General features: G+C 37.0%; 1 protein-coding gene across 36 annotated transcripts in view; it reads right to left on the bottom strand.

Moving 5' to 3' along the window:
• The window catches only part of LOC140431103 (leukocyte elastase inhibitor-like), a 228,099-nt gene that overhangs the window by 169,255 nt on the left and 32,371 nt on the right, over window positions 1–26,473 (bottom strand). For 35 of the 36 annotated variants that reach the window (XR_011949640.1, XM_072519022.1, XM_072519046.1 and 32 more), the window contains exon 3: window positions 26,305–26,446. Coding sequence is in view for 35 of the 36 variants with exons in the window: in XM_072519022.1 (XP_072375123.1) it covers window positions 26,305–26,446 (142 nt within the window). In the remaining variant the exon portion in view is untranslated. Of the gene's footprint in view, window positions 1–2,481; window positions 2,739–26,304; window positions 26,447–26,473 lie in introns of those variants that run through there. The other variant, XM_072519025.1, reaches the window with a different exon arrangement.

The raw sequence follows: 26,473 nt of genomic DNA, 5'->3' as shown, positions 1-26,473 counted from the left end.
GCTTCACATTAAAGTAGTTCATTTTAGAACCACAATTTGAATTTAAATGTTGAATGCACCTATTCGTTTCAAGAAATTTTAATAGATAACACTATGTTTTGTTGGTGATGGCGATTAAAATTTCATTTGCACAATAAATGCAATGTGCATTTTGGGTCCTGTGACCCAAAAACACCGACATAATTAATACATTAATCAAAATATCAATATCAAAAATCATCCTTCCAAATAAAGATTATATTATTTACATTATTTACATAGAAAATATTGCCGAACCGAAAAATTTCACTAAAATAGCAATTCCACCAGTGACGTAGAATTTTGGAAGGCTCAACCTTTCACTTTCTCCTGTCATTCGCCTCTGGTAATAGTCAGAAACGTTTATTTAACATGATTTAGTAGGGTGTACAGTACCTTCACGTCCTGCCAAGTATGATAAGGATATGTCAAATGCAATGCGCTAAAAAATTAACGCATAATTTTAAAATTCTAATTTTGAGTTGTAATGAAAAAATTTTTGTTTGTTCTTTTCTGGTGTATGGTTGTTCTAGAACATCTTAAATAAACACTTTTCTTTTTTTACAAAAAATGTATTGTAATTAACAATATAAGATCATAAATCTAAACATCTAAACAAACTAACATTATAAATTAATGACGAAATTGAAATTTTTAAAGTTGAATAAAATACTAGTACCGTGTACTAGTATCGAGTATTGCCTCCTCTGGCATTTATTACTGCTTGACAACGATCTCTCATACTGAGAATAATCGTTCTGATTTCTTCTTGATAAATTTGATCCCAAATTTCAACCAACCGCAAAAACAGTTCATTTAATGTGTTTGGTGCATTAGGAGTTGTCGTAGTCGTCTGCCTATGATGTCCCAAACATGTTCTATTGGGTTGAGGACTTCTGGCAGGGCAATCTATGGCAGGAATTCCAACCTCCTGACGATACTGCTGCACAATTCTTGCCGTGTGTGGCCTGGCATGATCTTGAATAAGCATGAAATTATCTCCAATAAATGGTGCAAATGGCACGACATGCTCTTCTAAAATGTCGGTTATATACCTCTGCGATGTAAGGCGACCGCAATCTATTCTAACTAATTCCGTACGAGCCTCTAAATTAATCCCACCCCACACCATTTCTGAGCCGCCGCCATAATGTACAGTCCCTACGGTGTTACACTGTGCGTAGCCTTTCACAGGCCTTCTATACACTCGGTTTCTCCTGTCATCAGAAAAAAGACAGTACCTGGATTCATCGGTGAACAATATTCTTTCCCAATCGTCATTATTCCAATCAACATGTTTACGAGCAAAATGCAATCTTTGCCTTCTATGGTCTCTGGTCAATAATGGGCCAATTGGTGTCCTTCAGGGTGTATGTCGTTTTCGGCAAGTCTTCTTCTAATCGTATTTTGGCTGATTCTAAAGTTATAACGATCCAAAAATTCATTTTATAGAGAAGTACAGGTAACAAACCTTTGTTTCGGTGTACGAAGTGTCAAAAACTGGTCTTGATTAGGAGTTGTAACCCTTCTACTGCCTTGACCGGGTCTTCTCGAGTTACTTCCAGTAACAGAAAAACGTGTTAACACTCTTGAAATGGTTGACTGGGTGACATTAAAACGTTCAGCGAGTTCTACTCGAGTGTATCCTTCTTCGCGAAGAGTAACGATTCTAAAACAGTCACTTTCTGACAAATTTCGATTTTCTTGCTGCTGGTGGTTCATTTCAAAGAAAAAACACTTAATAAACTTGAAAAACCCCTTTAAACGTTCAGCACAACGTAATCCAACCCAACTAAATTCGAAATAAAATGAAGCACAATTAGCATGTTTTTAATTTTTTTGCAAAAACTGGTAAAAACATCAGGGTTTTTTACCGTTCTTTCGATAAATTTTACAATATACCGGGGGTATATTGTATCGAATATATAGGCAAAGAATATTCTTTGATATAGGTATCGAGACATTAAAATTATTTGATTTGCCAGGGTTTTTAAAATTATGCGTTAATTTTTTAGCGCAGTGTAGTTTTAAAGTACTGGGTACACAAAATTTTTAAATTTTTAAATAAAACACCCTGTAACTCAGTAACGATCCACATTTTATTTAAGTTATTTGGGTTAAATCTTAATATTTTGAGTTCAGAAATCTACACTTAAAATATTTCCAATTATTAATGAACGACCCTGTATATGTATGAAGACAGGCGTACAACAAAATGGCAACACAAAAAAATGATAATAAAAGACACTCCTTGTTTGTGTTAAATAAAAATAAACACAGTTAACTGCCGAGTTAAAGAAAACAAACAGGTGCAGGTTTAGAAATTTTTAAGTTTATTTTCTTTGAAAGTTGTTCTTTTCTCAATGCAATTCTACCATTTCTTTGCAGTAGTTAGTCATGTTTGCAAATGTTTTAGGTTTGATTTTGTTCTATATTATTATTGTTAGTATTGTTTAGTGGTAGTCTACTTGAAAAGATATATTTCTTGTTTTCATATACATCCATTTAACAAAATTTAAATTAAACAATTTCATCTACATTCTGAACATTGTATGTGGGTCTACTTAATTTACCCTTAAACAATATATTTATAGATATGTCCCCATTGTCGTTCTTCTCTTTGAGAATAAGAATAACCAGAAATGGATGATCAGCTATAAATTCTTGGACTGGAGGATGAGGCCGTATAATTGCTTTTTTAGCCAGTTTCATTTTCATTACTGTGAAAAAACAACCAAAGTAAGTATTTTCAAAGTGTGACAGAAGAGTTATTCAAAACCTTGCTATAAAGAAAACTAAATGCATTTTGCAGATTGATAATCTTAATAAAATCTTCAATTATGTTCTTTCCTTTGAAAAATAGGCATTTTTTGGTTCAGTAGATTTTTAAATCTCCCACACGTTCTCAGTTCGTAGCAAAGTTGAACAGAATTTCAACAGAATTTTTAGTTAACAAAAAAAAAAAAATAAAAAATTCTTATCAAGTCGATACCTCTGAATGCTTTCTTGGTTTTTGTTTTTACCTTTTTTCTATCTTTGTAGATAGATATTGGCTTTAAAGCCATAGTTTTATTAAATAGTTATGTTTTTGTCTTTCAGTCAACTATTTGTTTCTATATAGAAACTATTCAAAAGTTTTGTGATGTAGCCCGATAGGGTTTTTTTTATTATTATATCTTTTATAAAGGAATTTTTAAATAAATTTTTTCAAAATTTTTTTCTGACACAAGTCAATTTTAACATGTAACTAAAAATGTTTTATTAGCTTAAGCTTTGTGTTAGGAAGAGTGTCATTATTATTTTAATTTGTTTTTCTATGCAACATGTATTACAGCTGTCTGCTGTTTACCCTATTTTATCCAAATGAACAAATATGTATTTTTAATCTAAATTTTGACAAGTTTTTACAAAGACCCATGATAGTTGTACATCTTGTAATTTTTTCCTTTTGTTGCATTTCTAAGATGGAAAAACAAAAAAAAAAATAATTATAAATTTATAAACTTCTTGTTTCTGTTAAATAAACATAGTTAACTTCGTAGTTAATGAAGCGAAAGAGACGCAGGTTTAGAAATATTTAAGCTTGTTTTCTTTGAAAGTTGTTCTTTTCTCACTGCAATTCTTCTATTTCCCTGTAGTAGATACCCTTGGTTGCAGATGCTTTACCTTTTCATTTTTTCTATATTTATGTCGTTGGTGTTGCTTATTGGTAGTCTATTTGATAAATATTTCTTATTTTCATATAAATCCATTTATTAAAATTTAAACTAAACAATTTCATCCTACTACTTCATATCACATAAGGTAACCTATTTATTTTACATTCAGAAAATTTCTGTAGGGCTTCTTAATTTACCATAGAATAATATATTTATAGATACGTCCCCATTTTCGTCCTTCTCTTTTAGAATAAGAATAACCAGGAATTGATGATCAGCAATAAATTCTTGAACTGGAGGACGAGGTCCTCTACATCTAGTTTTAATAATTACCGGTTTCATTGCTGTGAAAATCAACCAAAGTAAGCATAACAGTAACCATAAGTAAGTGTGACAGAAAGGTTATTCAAAACTTTGCTATAATGAAATAACTCGTGGCAGATACCTATATTCGATCTATATTCATTTTTAAAGTAAAAATGAAGATTGACGTACGACAAAATGGAAAAACCAAAAAAAAAGTAATTATAAATTTAGAAACTTCTTGTTTGTGTTGAATAAGTATAGTTAACTTCGGAGTTAATGAACCAACCAGATGCTGGTTTAGAAATATTTACGTTGGTTTTATCTGAAAGTTGTTCTTTTCTCACTGCAATTCTACTATTTCCTACAGTAGTTAGTCATGTTTGCAGATGTTTTACCTTTTCCTTTTTTCTATATGATTGTCGTTGGTATTTCTTACTGGTAGTATCCATTTATTAAAATTTAAATTAAACAATTTCATCCTACTACTTCATATCACATAAGGTAACATTTATTTTATATTCAGAACATTTCTGTAGGGCTTCTTAATTTACCAGTGAATAATATATTTATAAATACGTCCCCATTTTCGTCCTTCTCTTTGAGAATAAGAATGAACAGGAATGGATGATCAGCAATAAATTCTTGGACTAAAGGACGAAGTCTTCTACCTGATATAATCTTTTTTATTTTCATTACTGTAAAAAAACAACCAACGTAAGCATTTCAAAGTGTGAGAGAGGAGTTATTCAAAACCTTGCTATAAAGAAAACAATTTGCAGATAATATAGAAGTTTTCCTTCTACATCCCTTTTACGATATTATCGGAGGCACATTGAAAAACAGAGAGTCATGTTTACATAAAAAGAAGAAGAAGAAGAGGATATTGACTGATTAAAGCAATGCACAGCAATAGTATCGTCTTTATTTGTATTTGTCGATATAGTGGTATACCTAATCGAATTTAAAATATCCCATTTGACTACATCCAGGTTTCTTCCAACTTCATCTTGCATTGCTTGAATTGGGTGTGGTACTTTATTTTCCAGAGTTCACTATACAGTCGTAGTATCAATGACTCCACGGATATAATCGAAATCTAGTAACTAAGTTCGATGCAGTCCAACACAGGAAGTTTGATATAGGTTTTATATTAAAACTATTGTTAGTTATAGTTATCATTTTACTAACCGAAAAAGCCTGAACTTGAAGAGATGTTGCAAACCAGAGTGGTCTAAGTCAAGAATTTTATGCTGCGCGCTTTCTTGGTATATAATTCTGTTTAGCAGTCTTCTATTTTGCTACAAAGTTTAAAAAATATTAGTGCATCCAACCGCTCAGAGACGACGCTACTGTAATACATGTCCAATGTTACGAAGGTTGCCGTTCTAAGGCAAAATGGTCTGACTTAGACCATTCTGTCAGAAATTCTGTTAGTAGTTTTTTATAAGTGTTACGTCTGCTTGTGGTAAAATGAGTTGTAGAGAATCAGTAAAAGAACCATTTAGTGCTAGTGATAGCGAGTACGAGCCAGAAAACGACAACGGTTCAACAGAATCTAGTTCTGAAACCGGTAAGTTGTGATACCTGTCTCAGAAAGTGTATACAGACAAATTTTCCAACGCGACTTTAATTTTCACTGTAGGTACCATTACGAGATACATGTGTTAAATGTGACACACAAAAATCAGGCGAGCCAGGAAAAAGACGAGAATACGAAGTAAGTGTTTCAATCAGATTATGGGCTGCATTTAAGGCGTAGTGAAAAGGCCAGAGAGGCTTTGAAAGAAGCTAAAATTACAAGCATAAGTCAGAAAGGAAGAGTATATGGATTCACGTTTGATTTGGAAAAGGCCCAACTTTGGCTTGCTCCCTAAACTGGTCCCAGACCGATCGCCTCGTGGGTGATTCTCCTTGCTCTTACACTGCTTACGCTATTCTAAACAGTTGCGCGCGCGCGAGCTACGACAATTATTAATCACACAAATGTTTTAAAGTTCATATGTGCTAAGTTCATCTTTGGACCGATTCCGGTAGTCGATGAACTGTCATCGAATGCCATAGTCTGTGGACTAGTACGCATTTCGATGCGCATCGCCCCGCCTCGAATTTTCCCATTGGCTCTTGACCTGGAAATCCATATTTATCGCTCTCGAACAGCGCATATAAATATTGGCGATTTTCAGGTCAGCAAGGCAGTCCCTCACGGGCTCTCCCAGAGCTTAGTGCTCTCGGGGCTCTGCTTCCTGCATTTATTTACCATACTCTGTGGCTGAGAATTGTTTCAACTTAATTTGGTGTTTTATTTCGACGAAGAAATTGTCATGAGGGAAATATCTTGCCTTTTTCAAGGCAAGACACCGAAGATAAATATTTTCCAAGTCCATAACCCGAAAATAGACTTAAGTAGGGAAGCTCTCGACAGTATATTCGAAGCCCTCTACAGAGCATCCGGAGACAACAGAAGGTGGTTAGACCCTTATTTGTTCCCCCGAGGTGACATGGCGCCCGACAACGTGGTTAAAATCCGAACCCACGACCCAGCTCGAATTCACAGAAGGCAACACACCATTGACTTCAACATGGGTTGAAGTCAAGAGAAGAATGGAGAGAACCACGTAGTGTTAGAAAGCAATACTTTAACACTCCGACATCGAGACCTTTTGCAGACCTGATGCCTTCGACGTGCAGACACCTTTGACGAGCCAGGCTTATTCGAAGTTAGAAGCCCCAGATGCCGATGAAAGTCCCGGAGTAGACCCAGTCATCGCCCCCTACCGAAAGTGGTTGGACGACCACGTAGGCTTCGGCACACTGGTACCCTACGAAACCCCGTTGGATATGGCAGATGAGATCCGGACGACCGAGAAGAAGACGAACCCGTTGGAGGAGTTGGCACGCCGACCGAGGATGGACCTGTAGGAGCTTGAGATGCCGTCATCACCACCGACCTCCCCCCGTAAATAGTTCAGTGTTGTGTGAATTATTTTGAACATTTTTACTTATATTTTTATGCATATTTTCTTGTGTATTTTCATATGTATCTTTTATTGTATTTTTATTGGGATGACATCCCCCCCCTTGGAGGAGGGATGTCATCGAATGCCATAGTCTGTGGACTAGTACGCATTTCGATGCGCATCGCCCCGTCTCGAATTTTCCCATTGGCTCTCGACCTGGAAATCCCTATTTATCGCTCGAACAGCGCATATAAATATTGGCGATTTTCAGGTCAGCAAGTCCTCTTTCGTCCGTTCGCCGTAGTGAGTACGTAGTGTACAGTGTTAGTGCTTTTTAGGTCTTCATAGCAGAGGGTCAGACGGCTGTCATAGACAAAGCCAAGCTCTGACCGCTGGAAGCCGGCCAAGAAGTACAAAGCCGCGAATACGAAGAGATAACCTGGTGAAACCAACCACGTGGTCGCCACGTGGCCATACTTGGAGTTACAAGGTAAGTGCTGTGTTTTTTGCTGGTCTACCGGCGTTTTGTACTCTCTGACGGAGATTCTGCTGGTCACGGTGTAGGCTTAGTGGGCGGTCTGTAAGAAGCCATCCACGCAGGCCGTTGCCGGGGCTTACAGCTTCCGTCGGAGTCTGTGAACAGTCGTGCCGGCACAAATCTGCACTTTACCAATTACATTATAATATCTACGGGGGACCGCTAGCTCAAAATAGTTAAGTATAGTCCGGCTTACCAGCCATCCTGCACATTGCACAAGGTGCTTGAAAATAGGTGTCATCTGGGTTAATTTACCTAGCCTTCCACTTTGAACATGCCAAGGTCGACCCGCTCCAACAGGTCGAACAGAGTCGTTCCTGCTGAACCACCCGACCCTGGGCAACACTCCAAAGACATGCCCTCCATCGATAATTACGACTTCCCTCCGCTACCCTCACAAAGGACACCCGCAACTCAGACCTTAATCACACCTACCAACACCACCATGCCACCGATCACTTCTTTCCCACCCACACTACACATCCCAGATACCACCCAATCCAATATCACCAATAACCTTTCTGACACTTTCATGTCAGATATTATTTCCACCCTACCCGTAGAACAGATCGATCGGTTGATAGCGCAACTGCAGCTAACCCGATCATCTGCAATCCTTAATACACCCACTCCTCCTATCACCACTTTAGCCTCACAACCACAACAAAACTTCACCATACATACCAATACCACCCATGCCGCTTCAGCGACAAACATCCAATCTCCACAACTTATTAATACAGTCAACACACAACCAACAAACACACGAAATCCACAACCAACACACGCTCCTATCATCCCACCTTCCACACAAAACACAACCGCTTCATACGCTAACGCCACCACCACTCCCAGAACTACCGTCCCTGCATCCCAGGCCACTACCTCCACCCAACCCAAATCCTTCAACTATACTATCACCAACATTCCCATAGAGAAATCGACCCAAAGAGATTTCTTCCGCATCATAAACACCCGAGAGATCCTTCTAAACCAAATCTCGACCGTCAAGGTCCTTCCTACCCAAATTGCACACTTAACTACCTTCCATCCGGTAAATCATGTCGAGTTACAACGCAAGCTCCGTGATGCTCTGGGTGACCCTAAAGTCCTCGTCTCACCCAAACACATTCCAGCACCCAGAAATCCCACCCGCTCTTCCAAACCTACATACATGGTCGTCGTCAAGGGAGTTGAAAGAGTCTACTCTGACGCCGACCTCACACGTGCCTTCACCGACATGGATATCCCCGTAGTTCGTCTATGGAGGATCATATCTAAGTCAAACCTACTCACTACGTTCGTAAAGCTGGTCACGTCGAGTGAACTTAAGTACACAGAGATGTTGACCAGAGGTATCTTTATGGACGGCCTCCGATTACACGTCGAGTTACCACTTAACGCAAACCCAGTTCCTCCCATCCCAAAATACTGCGGCAGGTGCAGCCAGAACGGGCATACCATTACGGAGTGCCCGCAAAAGCAGTACCGCTGTCCTACCTGTGGCCAAGACCATAAATCCACGGCCTGTCCCACACCTCAATCACCAAAATGTCCCAACTGTGGCGGAGACCATGCGGCCTATTCGGCCAAATGCCCCCACAGAAGGGAAACACCCAAGACCCCGCAAGAGACACAACCAATCTCAACCGAAAAGCGAGATCCTCCATATGAACTAACTTCCGACATGAAGACGGTCATGGAGTTCACCTCGCTCATCCTTATCAACCTCCTTCCTGACCGCCGCCAACTTATCCTAGACATTACAAATCATTTTACCACTTTGGTGTTTGGGCACAAGAGCACTCTTGTCGCCCATAGCAACAAAGCATCCATCACCTTCCTGCCCCTCTAATGGACAGTACGATTGGTGCTGTGAACTGCCAGGGTGTTGCGAGAAAACGCCCCTTCATCAAACATATCCTCCAACACCACAATATTCAGATCCTTGCCCTCTCCGACACCCTCGCCAAACACGATCCCATCTTCCCAGGATACTGCACACTACACCGTCCAAAAAGCCAAACGTCTCACGGCATAGGCTTCCTGATTAAATATGGCATCCCTTTTTCCCTACATACCATTCCTCCTCACATCCTTCTCAATGATGAAGACTTCCTGGCAGTTGACATCCACCTCGACAATAACGAGACCGTTACCATAGTCTCTTATTACAAGCATCCTCCACAACCGCTATCCGAGACATTGTTTGACTACGTCTCCAGCCTGAATAAGGCTATCATCCTAGGAGACTTTAACGCCAGACACACCAGATATGGCGACACGGCGTCGAACCGTGCAGGCAATGTTCTGTCGGATTTGCTCCTTAACCTCCCCCTACACCGCATTCGTAACCGTGAGCCGACGTTTGTGGGTCCGCAGGGCCTGTCAGTCATCGATCATATCGTATGCACGTACGACCTAATTGATCGACTGGCTGACGAATGCTTTCTGGGCGATTCTATAACGTCGGATCACCTTCCTCTGCTGGTTAAGGAACAGATACTAAATCATCCACCTCCTAACCCTCCTAAAGTAATAAGAGACTACAAACGCGCCAACTGGGAACTCTTCCAAACATACTTGTCAAATAACACTCCAGAGTTAGGCAATCTTTTTATGTACCCTGATGATATCGACCGAGGTATCACGGTAATTACTAACCTGATAAATCAAGCAATTGATTTGTCGGTCCCTAATAGGGTAATCAACCCTAACAAACCACCTCTACCTCAGTTCATCATCGATAAAATCAAACAAAAGAGACGTCTCCTCCGTCAATTCCAACGCACACGCAATCCCCTCGTCAAAACAGAATATAACCGTCTGTCTGCGGCGATCAAACTGCAGGTCAACAATCTGCAGTCCAGACAATGGGCTGCAGCGACCTCCAGTCTTGATTACCGCGACAGCGGCAAATTCTGGCAAAAATTCAAATGCCTAACCAAACAAAAAACCAATAATCCTTCTCACCTTGTGGTGAACAATCAAATTATTAATTCAAACGAACAGAAAGCAGAAGCTTTCAAAACCCACCTTCAGAACACCTTAGTATCTCCAGACGATCCGAGATTCGATCATGCCTTCTGTGATCGCGCAGTGAGAGACATAACACGACTGCTCAGAACCCCTTTCGACCCTCAGGCACCCCATGAACATCCAATCATGGCGCCTGTGGATCACCAAACATTCATACAATTCTGCCAAATCGGCAAATCAAACGCACCGGGGCCTGACAAGATTGCCAGGAACTGTGTGCGTCACCTCCCGCTGAGCGTCACTCTATACCTGACGAACATAGTCAATGCCACTCTTAAACTCTGCTACTTCCCAAAACCTTGGAAAGTAGCACATACAATTATGCTCTTGAAAAAGGGCAAGCCGCGTACCAACCCACACTCTTACAGGCCGATATCTCTCCTGAACTCTTTGGCGAAAGTCTTCGAGAGGATCCTCAAAGAAAGACTCGTAGACTTCGCCACAGAACACAACATCATCCCACCTTACCAATTCGGCTTTAGAGAAGGGTACTCTACCAAAACGGCATTGACTGAAATCGTCACACACCTCACACAAAGTCTGAACGACGGCAATTTGTCACTAGGCATCTTCCTCGATGTTCAAAAAGTCTTCGACCAAGTCTGGCATGTGGGACTGGTCAAGAAACTTGTGAGCATCGGGCTACCTACTCCATTCGTCAGACTCATCCACTCCTACGTCTCTCAACGGCAGATTACAGTCAAGGAGCGTGATCGATACTCTACATCCTTCACTCCCACTGCGGGAGTCCCTCAGGGTTCCGTGTTGGCACCAATACTCTATACAATATACAACAGCGACTTTCCCAATCCCAGATATACACATACAACTACTTTATTATACGCAGACGATACGGCACTTCTTACTACCACACCACACGTCGACTCTGTACTTAGGTTCGCTCGAGATCATCTGCTCCTTGTTGAACAATGGTGCCAGAGATGGAGAGTGACACCTAACCCAAACAAAACACAGATGATCCTTTTCAGACACCCATACCGCAGCCAATCATAACCATACACCAATCATAACCGAAAGGCACAATTTGAGTCTATGGGGAGAACGACTCCGTCTCCGAAACCAGGTCGATTACCTCGGCGTGGTGTTTACTCAAACACTTAGCTGGAGGGACGACACTGAAAAAACCTGTAGTAAGGTTAGGAGCCGACTCGGACTTCTCAACGCTCTTACTGGCAGATTCGGCCGCACTCAACCACGTACACTTATCCATACTTACAAAACATTCATCAGACCGGTCATCGAGTACAGATCTTGCATCTGTGCTGTGATGCCAAAGCACCTCAACAATAGACTAATCTCACTGGAAAGGAGAATCTTACGCAAACTCAACAGAAAACGACGCGACTATCCCTCTGCACTCATTCATCGCCTGTCGAACATCCAGCCCATCAATGAGAGGCTTTCCTCTCTGAGCAGGAGTTATACAATTCGCACCATCCGGGGCCAAAACCTCAGAGCCCAAAGCATTCTTAAAACTACCTGCTCGTCCCTCGGCAATGTATTCAGAAGACGACCCAAACCCAAACTCCCATTCCTACCCACTATTCTGCTGGAACTCGCCAGCAACGAGCTCCCTGACGAATACATTGACATACAGGAGGCAACTCCACTCTATTACCGCCGTATATTATAATACCGAAAGTTCACGGGGGGGGGGGGGGGGTCGGTTTTCTGTGGTTTTCCGATCCCATTGCACAACGATACCCCGTCGTTTTCGAGGTTACCAGTCCACAGCTGCCCTCACGCGCCGCGATATTCACTCAAAAATTAAATTGATTTTTAAATTAATAAACATATAAATTTCATATATTTACTAATTCTGTTTTAGACCAAAAAATATTCTGAAAGGAACCGTTCACTTCTAACCCTTTCGCCCCCGATTGTCCAGGACTAGCAAAGCAGCACAACCACCAACAACACTGCAACACCAGTGGACACTTCAAAATCCCAGTGCCACACCCACCAAAAAAAGAAAACACGTCCTGAAGAGGCACAAGCCTAAAGCAGGACATCAGACACATCCAGCACAGAAGATAAACACACACTCACAAAACCAACGCTACAATGAATCGGTCAGCAAGTCAGTCCCTCACGGGCTCTCCGAGAGCTTAGTGCTCTCGGGGCTCTGCTTCCTGCATTTATTTTCCATACTCTGTGGCTGAGAATTGTTTCAACTTAACTTGGTGTTTTTATTTCGGAGAAAAAATTGTCATGAGGGAAATATCTTGCCTTTTTCAAGGCAAGACACCGAAGATAAATATTTACAAGTCCATACCCAGTAAATGGACTTGGGTAGAGGAGCTCTCGACTGCGATATTCGAAGCCCTCTACAGAGCACCCGGGGATATCAGAAGGTGGTTAGACCCTTATTTGTTCCCCCGAGGTGACAGAACATAGTATTGTTTCGAACAATCAGAATACGATTCTACTTTTGATAAAGTCGAATTAACAGGGAACGAGAAAATCCTATATGCATAACATAGAGTGCAGTAAAGAAGCTATTAAGCAAGACAATTTTGGTCACGAACAAGCTATGATTCGATTCTTTTGTGGACTTGGTTTTTTTCATGCAATGAAAGTATAACGAAATGCTGTTCTCATCGAATAGCGACCTGACAGTCATGAGTCCAGCTCCAAGAGTTCAGTTGAGCAGATAAAAAGCATCTTAAAGCTTGAAGCTATATACTCCCAAATAATATAACATTAGAAGTAAAATTAATTGTTCAAAATTATTTTTAAAATCATTGTTTTTCCCTCTAATCAGGATTTAACGTAAGTCCTTCTCACATAGTTCCCACATTAAGTATTGCATATAACCATTTGAAATATAATTTTGATAAATTTTTTTCTAACTTTATTTAATATGAACCTAATAGCATTGTTTTGAATTACCCTATAAATAAATTTTGTAATGAAAAGTACAGCCGATTATATTAGTTAAAGCAATTCATATAGGAACTTCAGATCACCACAGCCATTGCCAAACCAAGATTTTGGGGTAATTTTGCACTATGTTTTGTACCAGACGTTGAAAAATGTTTATATAGTTAAAAAGGTATTTAATACTTAAAATTTATAACGCACCTATAGCCTGCATCTATTTTAAATCACTAAATTTTGCACAAAACATATTAATTACAAAACCGAATTTTGTATTTACTATATCTTTGGTATTTCAGAGTGTCCTTTAAACTGTTTCACGATGCGTCTCGCTGTTTTCTACATAATTTCTACTACTTTATTTCTTGAGTCATATAATAATAATTACTTTCATAAAGCGGGTACTATAGGGAAGGAATAGAGACAATGGTAATATAATTGTCAGCGTTTTAAGAATTTTATAGATTTTTATTGACACGGCATGACAAAAGCCACTTTAGTCTTTAGTATGCATAGATACTCTTAACTAATTGTCACACACACACGCGCACACGAACGTACGCCCCCACCCTCCCCCACACACACACAAATGATTATAACAAAATATGTTAAATATACTACCTACAACAAAGTAACAATTTCTTTTTAATTATAATTAACGCAGTGACCGTTCCGCGAAAAATTTGTTTTTAAATGAAATTTTTTTATTTCAAGTGTAAGTATAATTCCTTGTATCCAAAGATAAAAGCTATCGATCATCTGGAAATAAATGATCTAATATTTTTACCTAAAAGGGACACCGATGACGTAGTCTTATATTATCATTCACAAAATATATCTATAGATTATACAGACAAGATCGAGTATGTTTAATCCATTTTATTTATTAGTCACAAAAATCTTTTTTTTAAACTGATCGATAACATTTATCTATCTAAGTTAAAATGCAAAATAAATTTATAAAATATGTTTAGCTATAAAAATGTATGTATATATCTGGAAGTCTGATAAAAGTCTAACCTTTTTAAGAACACTTCTTGACACCTGCATAAAGTTGACGTGATTAAAAAAATGACGCATTAAAATCTCAATAAACATTATTACTTAAGAAATAAAAGGACGAAGGAAATAAAACAAAATCTGGATAAATATTATGGAACTAATGCTCCTCTCATGGTATCTGGACACCCTCATTAGATATCAACCAATATCAGGCACATATCAATAATAAGCTACTACTGCATGAAACCTCGAAGAACGATTTTAACGACTTCAATAATTGCATCATAAACGTCTTACAAGAAAGTCACCGAGTGCACTGTCCTAAAAGAAAATCAGATAGTGAAATAAGTCCACATACTAAAACGCTGCTAGATCAAAGAAGACAAAGGAGAAGAGATGATAATGCAGACAGCCATACTCTAAGAGAAATGAATAAAACTGTTTCGAAGGCAATCAGGAGAGTTTTAAGAAAATTTAAAACTGATAAAATAATATTCTAATATTAAACGTACTATACTGAAAAATAACAGCTTAAAAGTTCTACGTAGAAAGCTAACGAATGGGAAATGCAAAATTCATAAATTAAGAAACAAGCAAAATGAACTAATATCACGTCGAGACGAGTTAATACAGGTCGTCGAAGAGTTCTACGAGGAATTATATGGAAGTAGACGAGAAGATCAAACAGGAATACACACAGTCATTTCAAAGAAGATCATGAATCAAGGTTCCGAACTAATGCCAGAAATAGATGTAGATGAGATTCGTTCGTGAAAAATATCAAAGCCCCAGGAGAGGATGGAATTGTAACAGAAGCTATCGTAAATGGAGGAGATATGCTATTAAATCAATTAAGGAAACTGTTTAATCTATGTTTGCAGCCAAGAGAGGTGCTCAAAGAATGGAACAATGCTATAACCATCCTTTTACATAAAAAAGGAGATAGAACGGACCTAGAGAATTATAGACCTATTAGCCTGTTGAACCACATATACAAGCTCTTGACTAGGTTAGTGACATCGAGATTGGAGAGAAAATTAGATTTCTACCAACCGAGAGAGCAGGCAGGATTCCGATCAAATTATGGTAAAAATGAACAACTCCATACAGTAAAGACGCTGTTAAGATACACGATAAAACCCGACCAATAAAAATAAAACGTGGGATAAGGCAAGAAGATACATCGTCACCGAAATTATTATTAACGGCATTAGAGTATGCCTTTAAGATGGTCAATTGGGACCACAGAGGAGTAACAATAGACGGTGAAAAACTTAACCATCTCCGTTTCGCAGATGACATTGTCCTTACCACAGATGATTTAGGAGAAGCCACAGATATGTTAAATGAATTGGACTTTGCATGTTCGAAGGTGGGCCTCAGAATGAACTTATCCAAAACTAAGTTTATGACAAATATGGTCCACAATAACCATTTAACTATTCAAAAAAGTGGTAGAACTGGTGGAGAAATATACGTATTTTGGTTACGAAATAAGAATCTGCAGGGACTGATAACCGAACATGCGAAATCCAAAGACGAATTACTTTAGCGTGGGCAGCCTTTGGAAAACTGGGAGACACAGTTTGGGCCAACATACCAATTAGCCTCAAAAGAAAAGTATTTGACCAATGCGTATTACCGGTCATGACCAATGCGTATTACCGGTCATGACCAATGCGTATTACCGGTCACGACCTATGGGGCGGAAACTATGACTCTAACCAAGACTACGGCTTCGAAATTGAGAGTGGCACAGAGACGAATGGAACGGTCTATGCTGGGAGTGACCGCGGGACCGAATAAGAAACGAAGACCTGCGAAGAAGGACGAGTATTAATGATGTTGTGGAACGCATAGCGGAACTTAAATGGAATTGGGCAGGCTATGTAGCGAGAATGCATGACTCACGATGGACGAGTAAAATTACACATTGGAGGTCACGAGCAGGCAAACGTAGTAGAGGAAGATCACCTACACGTTGGGCTGACGACATCAGGCGTATCACAAAAAATTGGAAACAAAGAGCACAAAATCGCAAAGAATGAGTGAGTTTAAGGGAGGCCTATGTTTAGCAGTTGACGTGATAAATGAAGGCTGGACGATGATGATGATGATGAATCATCATGATGATGAATAATTCAGACAACACTGTCAAATTTTGGTTCCGTGAATTTTGTAGTGGCCGTATATCTACATTGGATGAAACACGTACTAGAGGACTCTCCGATGCAGTTACACCGGTAAATGTAAAGAAAGTCCAAGAAATGGTTTTAAACCATGAAATGGGTGCCGCGTTTGCTGACTATTGATAAAAAACATGATCGTGAGGAAGCAGTGTTTGGACCTTCGAAGCGCAATCAGTCGGACTCTTGGCATCGATTGGTAACCGTTGATAAAACTCGGATCCCCTACTACACAAGAGAACAGAATAAACGCACGGCAGTGGAGTGCCACTGCTATTGGATCATGGACTGAAGTATCCACATAAAATATTGAGATTTCAGAGCTTACCCTAATGAGGATTTTTCTCTGTGAATTGGCACAAGTAGTTTAATAGTTTTAGTAGACAGTCCCTAATAGAGTGTTTCCCAAATATCAAGTTTATTAAACCAATATTTAAATAAATTATATTTGTCGGTTATTAAATAAAGAAATTATTTTAATATTTTATTATATATATTTTATATACATAGTATTTTAAAAACTAATAGTTATCTTATAATTATTATATTAACCCATGGGAAACTTACCTTATATTTGTTCATTCTACAAAGGGTATTGTTTGGCACCAGTTTCATTTTCGTTAATTGAACACTTTTACACGAAGAGTAAAACATTACATTTATTTATTATTTTCGTAATTTATCATACCAAATCTTATACGCGGAAAATCATCTGGTGATAGAGGCCGATCTAAAATCAATGATCTTAAATTAGAAACGATACTTTTATATCTTAAGTATTGTTCTGAAACTATTGTCTTGTGGCATTCCAATGCAACCACCACTCTTACAGGGAACAAGCGATAATTTAAGCCCAAAACAAGTCCATCTTTAACGTTTCGACCTCCACTTCGGAAATCGTTCTCAAAATACGATTGGACCACTCATTAGTCGTTTTAAATTCTGCAACTATTTTAAAATAATACGGACGATACCAAAAATGTGTGACTATTACTGACTATATAGCTGAGACATACTAAAATCGTTCCGCTATGGGGATCACGTAACACGTGAGCCAGTTTAGCCAGAAAATCAAAGATAATTTACAACTATCTTCACTGCGGTCGATAAATGTTAGATCTGCATAAGATCTCGGGCTCATGGTTGTGCAATAGTTATCACAGTTATATCACGTTTTAATGGAGTAGATTTTTGCCTTTTAAAAATATTAGACCAAACAACTTCGGACTCTGTTTAAAATTAGCCAAGTGCTGCTTCCAAGATGAATTATTAACTATCTTGCTCTTTAATTCGTCTTTTCCCTGTTTCTCTTATAGAGATTTTTAAAATAAACTCTGTTCTCAAACAGGCTATCTACACATTTATAAAATCATTTCACTCTCGTGGGGGAATGAATTTTTTCATGACTTTACTTTAATAGGAGCGGCTGAGATTGGGAGTACAAACCGAAAGTTTATAGGTTAGTAGATTGGCGGCAATAGTACTTTTCCGGTAAAAAATGGGAACAATAATATCAGATTTAAGTAATACACACATTTAAGTACACGGTGTTACCTTGCTTTAAATGTTCTCATTTAAAGAGATGTAATTTCGATGCTAAGCAGAAATAGAATTAAGTGTTTAGTTAGTGTCGACTCGATCCAAGTGAGCAGAATTCTTTGTTAATTTATAACCTGTCAAAACAGTTTGAAACACAACGCTGAATATTTTATAACGGCGGACGAAGGAAATATACCTGATTTTATTTTCAATTCTTATCATTTGTATTTAGTGCAGTGCAGTGCTTCGTTTTTTTTTTGTATAGGGTATATACCTAATTTTTTACTGTTTCTGAATAACCTTTGTTTTTTATGTACAATATAAAACTTCTCATCACTGCAATCATGATACGACAATGTTTGTTAAAGTTATTTTTTGAGATTATTATCGATATAAATATTTTTACTAGATTTACCAGGTCATTGGGACAAATTAATAATTAACAATAGATAAAGATGTAAACACATATTAATTTGGAAGGGACATTTGTAAGTAAAATATAAACAATTATGTCCAGTTAAATATATGTTATAGTATGTAATAAAAACAGTGTGTTAATAACAATTATTTGTACTGTTTAATTTCTCTCATAGTCTTCCTTTCTTTCTGGGAATAATAAGATAATTTTGACAGTGACAGAAATGTAGAGCGACCATAAGGTAAGTTTGTTTGCTTCTCTTTCTTTTTGACTATGTATGCATTTTGGTTGTAAAGAGAGGTCTCGCATATTTGTCTTTTTTTTTAGTAGATCTAAATTTGCTAGATCTTTAGACCCATTATATTTGCTAGATCTGTAGACCCACGTCTCAAAGCTCACCGTTGTGTCCTTTAAAACATCAGAGCACCGGTTTGCAAGGTGAACATACTTAAATCTGGAATTCTTCATTTCTCTTTCAATGTCAAATATCCCTTCAAGGCAAGTTATGTTACACCCATACCGGTAGAAGCAGATGCATTGCTTACTAATCACTATGAAGTTCGCTCTCCTAAGTTTAAACATCTGGTCTACATGTCCCCCATATTACATTATAACGTATTCTAGTGGCATATTCGCATTATTTACTTATAAAAGCACTTTAATCAATAGTTAACTAAGCACCTTTATGTGTAATTAGGTGTGAAACAATCGTAATACAGGTAGTCATCTTGTCTACTATTAACTTTTAATGTAAATATTACTGAGGAGAGTACTAAATACAGATATAAAGTAATAAATTGTTATAATATATGGCAATAAGAAACGACCAACTATTAATAATTGATACCAATTGGTAATCGTGCAGTACAAATCATATACCATTAATAAACTATAAACTTTTTTTAGTATTTAGTGTACTAAATTTTTTAGTGTATTTAAGTTTTTAGTGTATTTTAAAAGTACTTTGTAATTCTGATAGAGTATTCCACTAAAAACATATTAAGACAATTGTAGAGTGATTTATCTGGCACCATGTATAACATTGAAAAGTATGTCTATTCTTCTATTCCAGTAAGCAATAAACTAATAGTGCTTTGTTTTTCTGTACAATTCATTACAGAACATTCATTTTCATTTAAAATTTACCACAGATTTAGAGTCAAACTTTACATTAGCATGATGAAAAGCATAAGGAGAATTCCAAATTCAAAATAATGTATATGATCTATTCAAAAAACGTAACTCATTCGTTCTAGTTCTATGGGAGACCCTGTATATTAAAAAATAATTTTAAACTGTGAAACTATACTCTCTATAATTTTTTCTCTATTAATCCTGATAGCGGAGATAAATAACTTTCTATAGGTTGGTCACATTATATATAAAACCGTATTTTAAAAAAGATTTACAACAGTCATCGACTTTTAAAATGACAACTGAATTATTCCTGTCCAACTACATAAAGTCCTTGCCACAAAATAGTGATACGGAAATATTTCCTTTAATTGTTTTTTCCCAAACTAATGCAAAAAATAATAAAACGAAACAGAATACCGCAAGAATGGAGATCTAGCATCCTAATACCTTAGTACAAAAAGGGAGACAAACCGGATTCGGAGAATTACAGAGGAATTAATTTATTAAACACATGACTAATATTAAGAACCAAAGTAATAACACATAAACTGAATGAAATTATAACGATATCAGAAGAACAACAAGGTTTTAGGTCTCGGGAAGGTCATGCACAGACGCTATATTTATAATGAGGCAAATGCGAGAGAAATCATTAGAATACAACAAACCGGCATATTTATGTTTCGTGGACCTTAAGAAGACATTTGACAAGGTTCAAATTAAAAAACGTTATACATTTATTGTACGCAAGAGAGATACCTTTCAAAACGATCGAAAATATCTACCAAAAAACACAATGAAAGTAAAAGTAGAAGAAGAACTAACTGGCTCTATTGAACCTGCCAATGGGATAAAACAGGGGGATTCCCTAAGTCATCTATTATTCAACCTCATCATGGATGAAATAAAAAAAATGAAGAACTAAAAAAGGATACCAAATGGGAGAAGAACAACTTATACTAATCTGCTATGCAGACGACGCAACACTAATCTCTCAAAGTGATAATGATTTACAAATTATGCTACACCAATTTAATATAACCGACAGAAAAGATAAGATGTTAATTTCCCCAAAAAAGACAAAATGAATGGTTATAACAGCAGAAGTGAATAGAGCCGCAGGTTGCCTGAATAAAACAATATGGAGAAATAAAAATATCGGGAAAGAAATGAAAAGCAGAATTTACAAAACAGTCATCAGACCAATATTGACATACGCGGTAGAAACGCGACCTAACACAGAGAGGACGAAAAGGATGCTAGAAACAGCAGAGATGAAAACCCTTAGAAAAATCGATGGTAAGACACTATGGAACAGAGCTAGAAGTACAGGTATACGGCTAAGATGCAAGGTGGAGAGCATTAAGGACTGGGTAAGAAATAGAAGGTAGAATGGAACGATCATATTATAAGCCTAATGACAACAAATAGCGCAGTGGGAAGACCACGATGAAACGACAACTTACTGAAGGCATATTGAAAAACAGTCATGTCTACACAAAAAGAAAATTTTTTTGAAAAAAATAAAGGTAAGGATAAAATAGAAAAATGGTATACCGTAAAATGACTTCAATTAAATATGCAGTTTACATAAATTTTGTAAACTACTTCTCTAATATAAATGGAATGATAACGATACAAGCTCTTCAGTATAGCAATAATAACAAAATATAATAAAGGGATATTAGTTCTACAAAATTTTATTATTTAATAAATTGCAACATCAATTATATATATTTTGTGTCACAACATTGTATGTAATTATTAAAAATAGTATGTTACTTTTTTTCCGCTGTATAATATTCGCGAGGAACTATAAAAAATATTCAAAATTAATTATGAAAGTTTAATTGGAATTGAAATCCCAATTAATCGGAAAGGCGACGGTAATTCTTTTTTTCGTGAATTTCGATATTAATAGCGCCATAAAAAGAAATCCAAATGAGTGAAGCCAGAGCATATCGAGATGGAAACTCATCTATCCGCCGAATTATATTCTATTCAAATAATTTCTAATATCCGCCTAATATTTAGGCGGGCGTCTTTTAACGCTCCCCAGAAATATTAGTGTAAAAATCTATAATTGGAACATAAAGTAGATACTCAAATAATTCTGACGAACTTTTGTATGGAACAAATATTTTCTGTACTATAATAATTTCACTATTGTGAAAAGTGAATTTGTCCGTAAATAAAATATTGCCAAAAAATCTACCTTGTCACTATCTTTACAAGTGTCCGTAAACAAAATGCAAGCGTCTCTGAATAACTATTCCATATAAATGTTGATACATCACGATGGAAAGGTGGTAGGTACTTACGTTTTCTTTAAATTCTGGAGATTTTAAATTCTTCGGGCTTAAACCAATATCCCAGACGATAAGTCGACTGCTAGTGTTTGGATTTTGAACAACAGATACTACCACTATTTTCAACAGCACTACATATATTCTTTCCGCCAGTAAACGACACTCTTAATAAATGGTTATATTATCATTTGTGTTAATTTACAGTTACTTATGAGTTCACAAGACTATGAAAACTTTGATAATAATTTAGTGCGCCTGCAAATTCTTATTCATAACACTAATTGAGAATTAACACGTAGATATACTTTAAACACCGTATGCTTAAACAATAAGTAAACCTGAGCCAGCATAGTTAGCCAATAAAATAGAGAGTTTTCAAATTAGGCACAACAGTGCTTAGATAAAAGAATGTATTTTAAATAATTGTAAAAACGTATACAAGTACGTCAAGCCTAAAAGTTATTTTCCTATAGAGCTTAAGTTTTAAAAACGTTTTGACGAGATCATTCTCGTTATTGATATTGTTTTCACACCAAAGTAAAACAACTTTTGAACAGTCTAACTCTGCAAAAAGAATATCTTAACGTCTAGTTCCTATGCTGTTGGATGTGACATATCTTGTATAATTATAAATATATTATTTCATATTTTATTAATACTAAACCCAACGTTGTGATAAGGGATATTCTCTAATTTGCTTACTTATTGAAATAAAATACTCTAATCTCATAGACCCCTCTCTTTCACATTACGTATTTTTTTATTTATTAAGTTTTCGAACAAATTTAAGAATCAACGAGGTAAGGATATTTATTATACGTTATTAGCATACTAGGTTAGAGAAAGTAGCAAAAAACAAAACGAACAGAAAAGCAAAAGCAAAAAAAGCAAAAACGTCTGAGTAAATCTGAAACTAGTTATGTATACAAAGAAAAAAACTGTTAAATTACGATTTTATGTAAAATGCTTTACATTTTTATTAATGAAATACTTTACTACCAAGCGAGTTTACTTATTACGTCTATTTTATTGAAAAACCCAATAAAATGACATACGAAAACAAAAACAAAATGAAGGCATTATTAAGATTAAGGGATAAAAATGAGACTAGAATGAGATAATTGATGGTAGACTAATGCGAAGAGAGAATAGGTTGAAAACAAATCAATGAAAAGATGAAAAAAAGGGAGATATGACATAAACCGAGCAGAAAGTAGTAGGATGTCCTAACAGAAGGCACTCATAACAAAGTAATTTTTATGGATGCCAGGACATAGCTGAAAGGTAATAGTAATCCTTTTATCAAACCATAACCGGTATTCCAAAAACCCACACCGCGCAGAATCTCCGAAAATGGGAAAAGAAACTTTATACAGCCTACTCGAAACATATTTCAGATCAAATGTAATCAACAAAGTTATTACCATCTTCCGCTCCCTACGTAAAAATACTTTTAGAGTTTCAGAAATCTAAACTCAGAGTAATTACAGATATACAAGTAAAAACGCACACGAAATAGCCGAACATATAGTCTGCAACTAGAGGATAATTGTTTGCATAACACTACAAACTGGGATTTTTTGTAACCTGCCGTATCTCGGAAACTGATAATAGGCTTTTTTATAAATTAAAAGCTTTTGCTCTAAAACATGAATGTATGGTATACACAAGATCTTTGAGATCTACGAGGCGAAAAGTGAGAAAAGGTCTACGAGGCGAAATCTATGAGTACAAAATATCTTAATATTATTTACTCGAGTGCAGTGCCAAGAGATAATGTTCCAAAGAAAACGGGGTAGTCTGGTAGTTCTGGAAGTACAGAACCCGCTGAAGCTCCGAGGACGTGTATAATATTTATTGAAATAAACCAATTGGCTGGAGAACGGCCGGCGTAGAGCAGACGGCTTCCAGAGAGAACAAAAAATTTGAAATAATAATGAAATTGAAATATTGAAAGATTCTAAAGCAAAAATTTAATTCCAATTTATTACAACATAACAAATTGAACAAATAATCAAATAAAACAAACCGATATATTCCCAATTTCTGTTTAACTTATTTACTACACTATTTACCACACTACTAACAGTATTTACATCTTCTTTAGTTTCAGTACCTTCTCCATTACTCGTCTGTCTCATTCTTATTAAGGTGGATCCAGACTCCAAACATTTTAGCCCGAACGAACTGAGCGCGCAGGAGCAAGCAAAATGAAGAACGAACAAAAAATCGTGCTGTTCACGTGAATTGCGTTCGCGTAAAATGGTCCAGTTGTTTGCAGTGTTGGAGTCTCGTTTTCTCAAAAATTAGAAGTTTACTAGATAAAAAAAAATGAACACACAAATTACACTTTTTATTATTTTCAACCGCGAATTGGGTTGGGAATTCAACCGCGATGTACTCCAAATCTTCCTGGACCTTAAACAAGCTTACGATTCTGTACGATTAGCACAGGTGAGCACAGAGAACGGATTTGCCGCCCAAGGAGGATCAAAAATACTATTGGCGTTTGCGGATGACGTGGACACAATTGCACAAGAGATGCAAAAGAAGTTTTCACCCTATTCGAAAACGGAGCCAAGGAAGTTGGTTTGAAGGTCAACGAGGACAAGACCAAGTACATGGTGGTTACGAAGAACCCAAGCCCAAGGGTTAAACAAAACGTTACAATCAATAAATACAACATTGAAGTCGTCAAAGAATTCAAGTACATGGGAGCGATCAAAACATCTAAAAATAAATATGAAAAGGCCGTGGCAGCCAGAATCATTGCAGAAAACAGGGCATATTACTCATTAATGACCGTACTTAAATCAAAAATACTCTCAATACCAGCAAAAATAAGAGTGTACAAGACAATAATTCGTCCCACAATAACGTATGGAAGCGAGACATGAACTCTGAACCAGCGGGAAACGACAAAATTACTGGTACTGAAAAGAAAGATACTGCGGACTATCTATGAGCCTTGCAGAGAAGAGACAACAGGAGAATGGAGAAGAAGACACAATGATGAACTCCAGACAGTATATGGAGATGAAAACATAGTACGCTACATTAAAACAAACCGAATAAGATTAGCGGGCCACGTACTAAGATCGAGTGATGAAAGACTCCTGAACGCCACATTCTGAGAAAGGCCCGATGGCAGAAGGTCAGCTGGTCGCCCAAGAAAGAGATGGAAGGAAGCAGTAGCCAGTGATCTACGCAAAATGGGAATACAGCAATGGAAATAGCTGCTCTGAACCGACAACAATGGAGGCAAATAGTAAACGTGGCCAAGACTCACATAGAGTTATAGAACCAAATGATGATGATGATGAGTGGATCAAGAAAGAGAAAAATTAACTGTAGAAAATTACAAATTCGAAACAAAAACAACTTTCAACTAATTAGAAGTGACGAATACAGAAACAAAAAGTGCATTTTGGAAAAAAAAAACAAATAAAAGAAATAATCATGAGAGGAAAAGTATGTCTACGACAAGAACAAGACACTGCTGAAAACAGAAAACTCAGCAATAGTAAAAAATTAAAATCTACAAGATCCTAATAAGATTAACAATAACATATTCTTGGAAACATATTCTAGAACAAGAAATTATGATTTCAGGGATAATCAGACCCATGAACTGAACAGAAGAATCGGTCTTGGGTGGGCAGCATATGGAAGACTGAAAGAATATTTTAAAAGTGAGCTGCATACATGCCTGAAAAGAAAAATATTTGATGAATGCGTTCTCCAAGTGTTGACATACGGAGCAGAAAATCTTACTTTAACAAAAGCCTTACTTACTTTAACAGAGAAGAATGGAGCGATCCATGTTGGTAATAACACTGCGAGACAAAATAAAAAACGAAGAGGTCAGGAGAACAACCAGGGTGACTGACGTCATCGAAATGATAGCCAGACAAAAATGGAGATGGGTAGGATACATAGCTAGAATGACGGATTGGCGATGGACAAAGAAGTTATTGGAATTGAGAGCAAGGGAAGATAAGAGAAGCGTCGGTCGACCATCTACCCGATGAGCTGACGATTTAAGAAGACAAAATAAAAACAATATTCGTGGTTTATTAAAAAACAAATCGCAATTTGAGAGCCACATCTATAAGACGAGACAACCAATAGGTTACATACCTGGAAACAGTTCCAGCAGATTAATAGCGATTATATTGTATGATTATGGCGTGGGGGACTATTGATATAAAAACGTGAAGTACCGATACTCATTTCCTACTAGTTTCACAATTAGTTTCAATTTTACTCAAAATTATAATAATTAATTGACTTACCAGTAGCTGCTGCTGCTTCAGCGCCTTCCTCGTTAACTTCAATGAACGCTTTGTGAATCACTTTGCTAACTTTTAGTTCTTCAGGACTCTTAAGCATGCCACTGAAATCCGCGTTATCACTAAATATGACGCCAAGACCCAACTAGAACAAAAAAATATTAACTGAATG

Source organism: Diabrotica undecimpunctata, chromosome 1, assembly GCF_040954645.1.
Source record: "Diabrotica undecimpunctata isolate CICGRU chromosome 1, icDiaUnde3, whole genome shotgun sequence".
Taxonomy (NCBI): Eukaryota; Metazoa; Arthropoda; class Insecta; order Coleoptera; family Chrysomelidae; genus Diabrotica; species Diabrotica undecimpunctata.
This window is presented reverse-complemented; position numbering and strand designations above follow the sequence as displayed.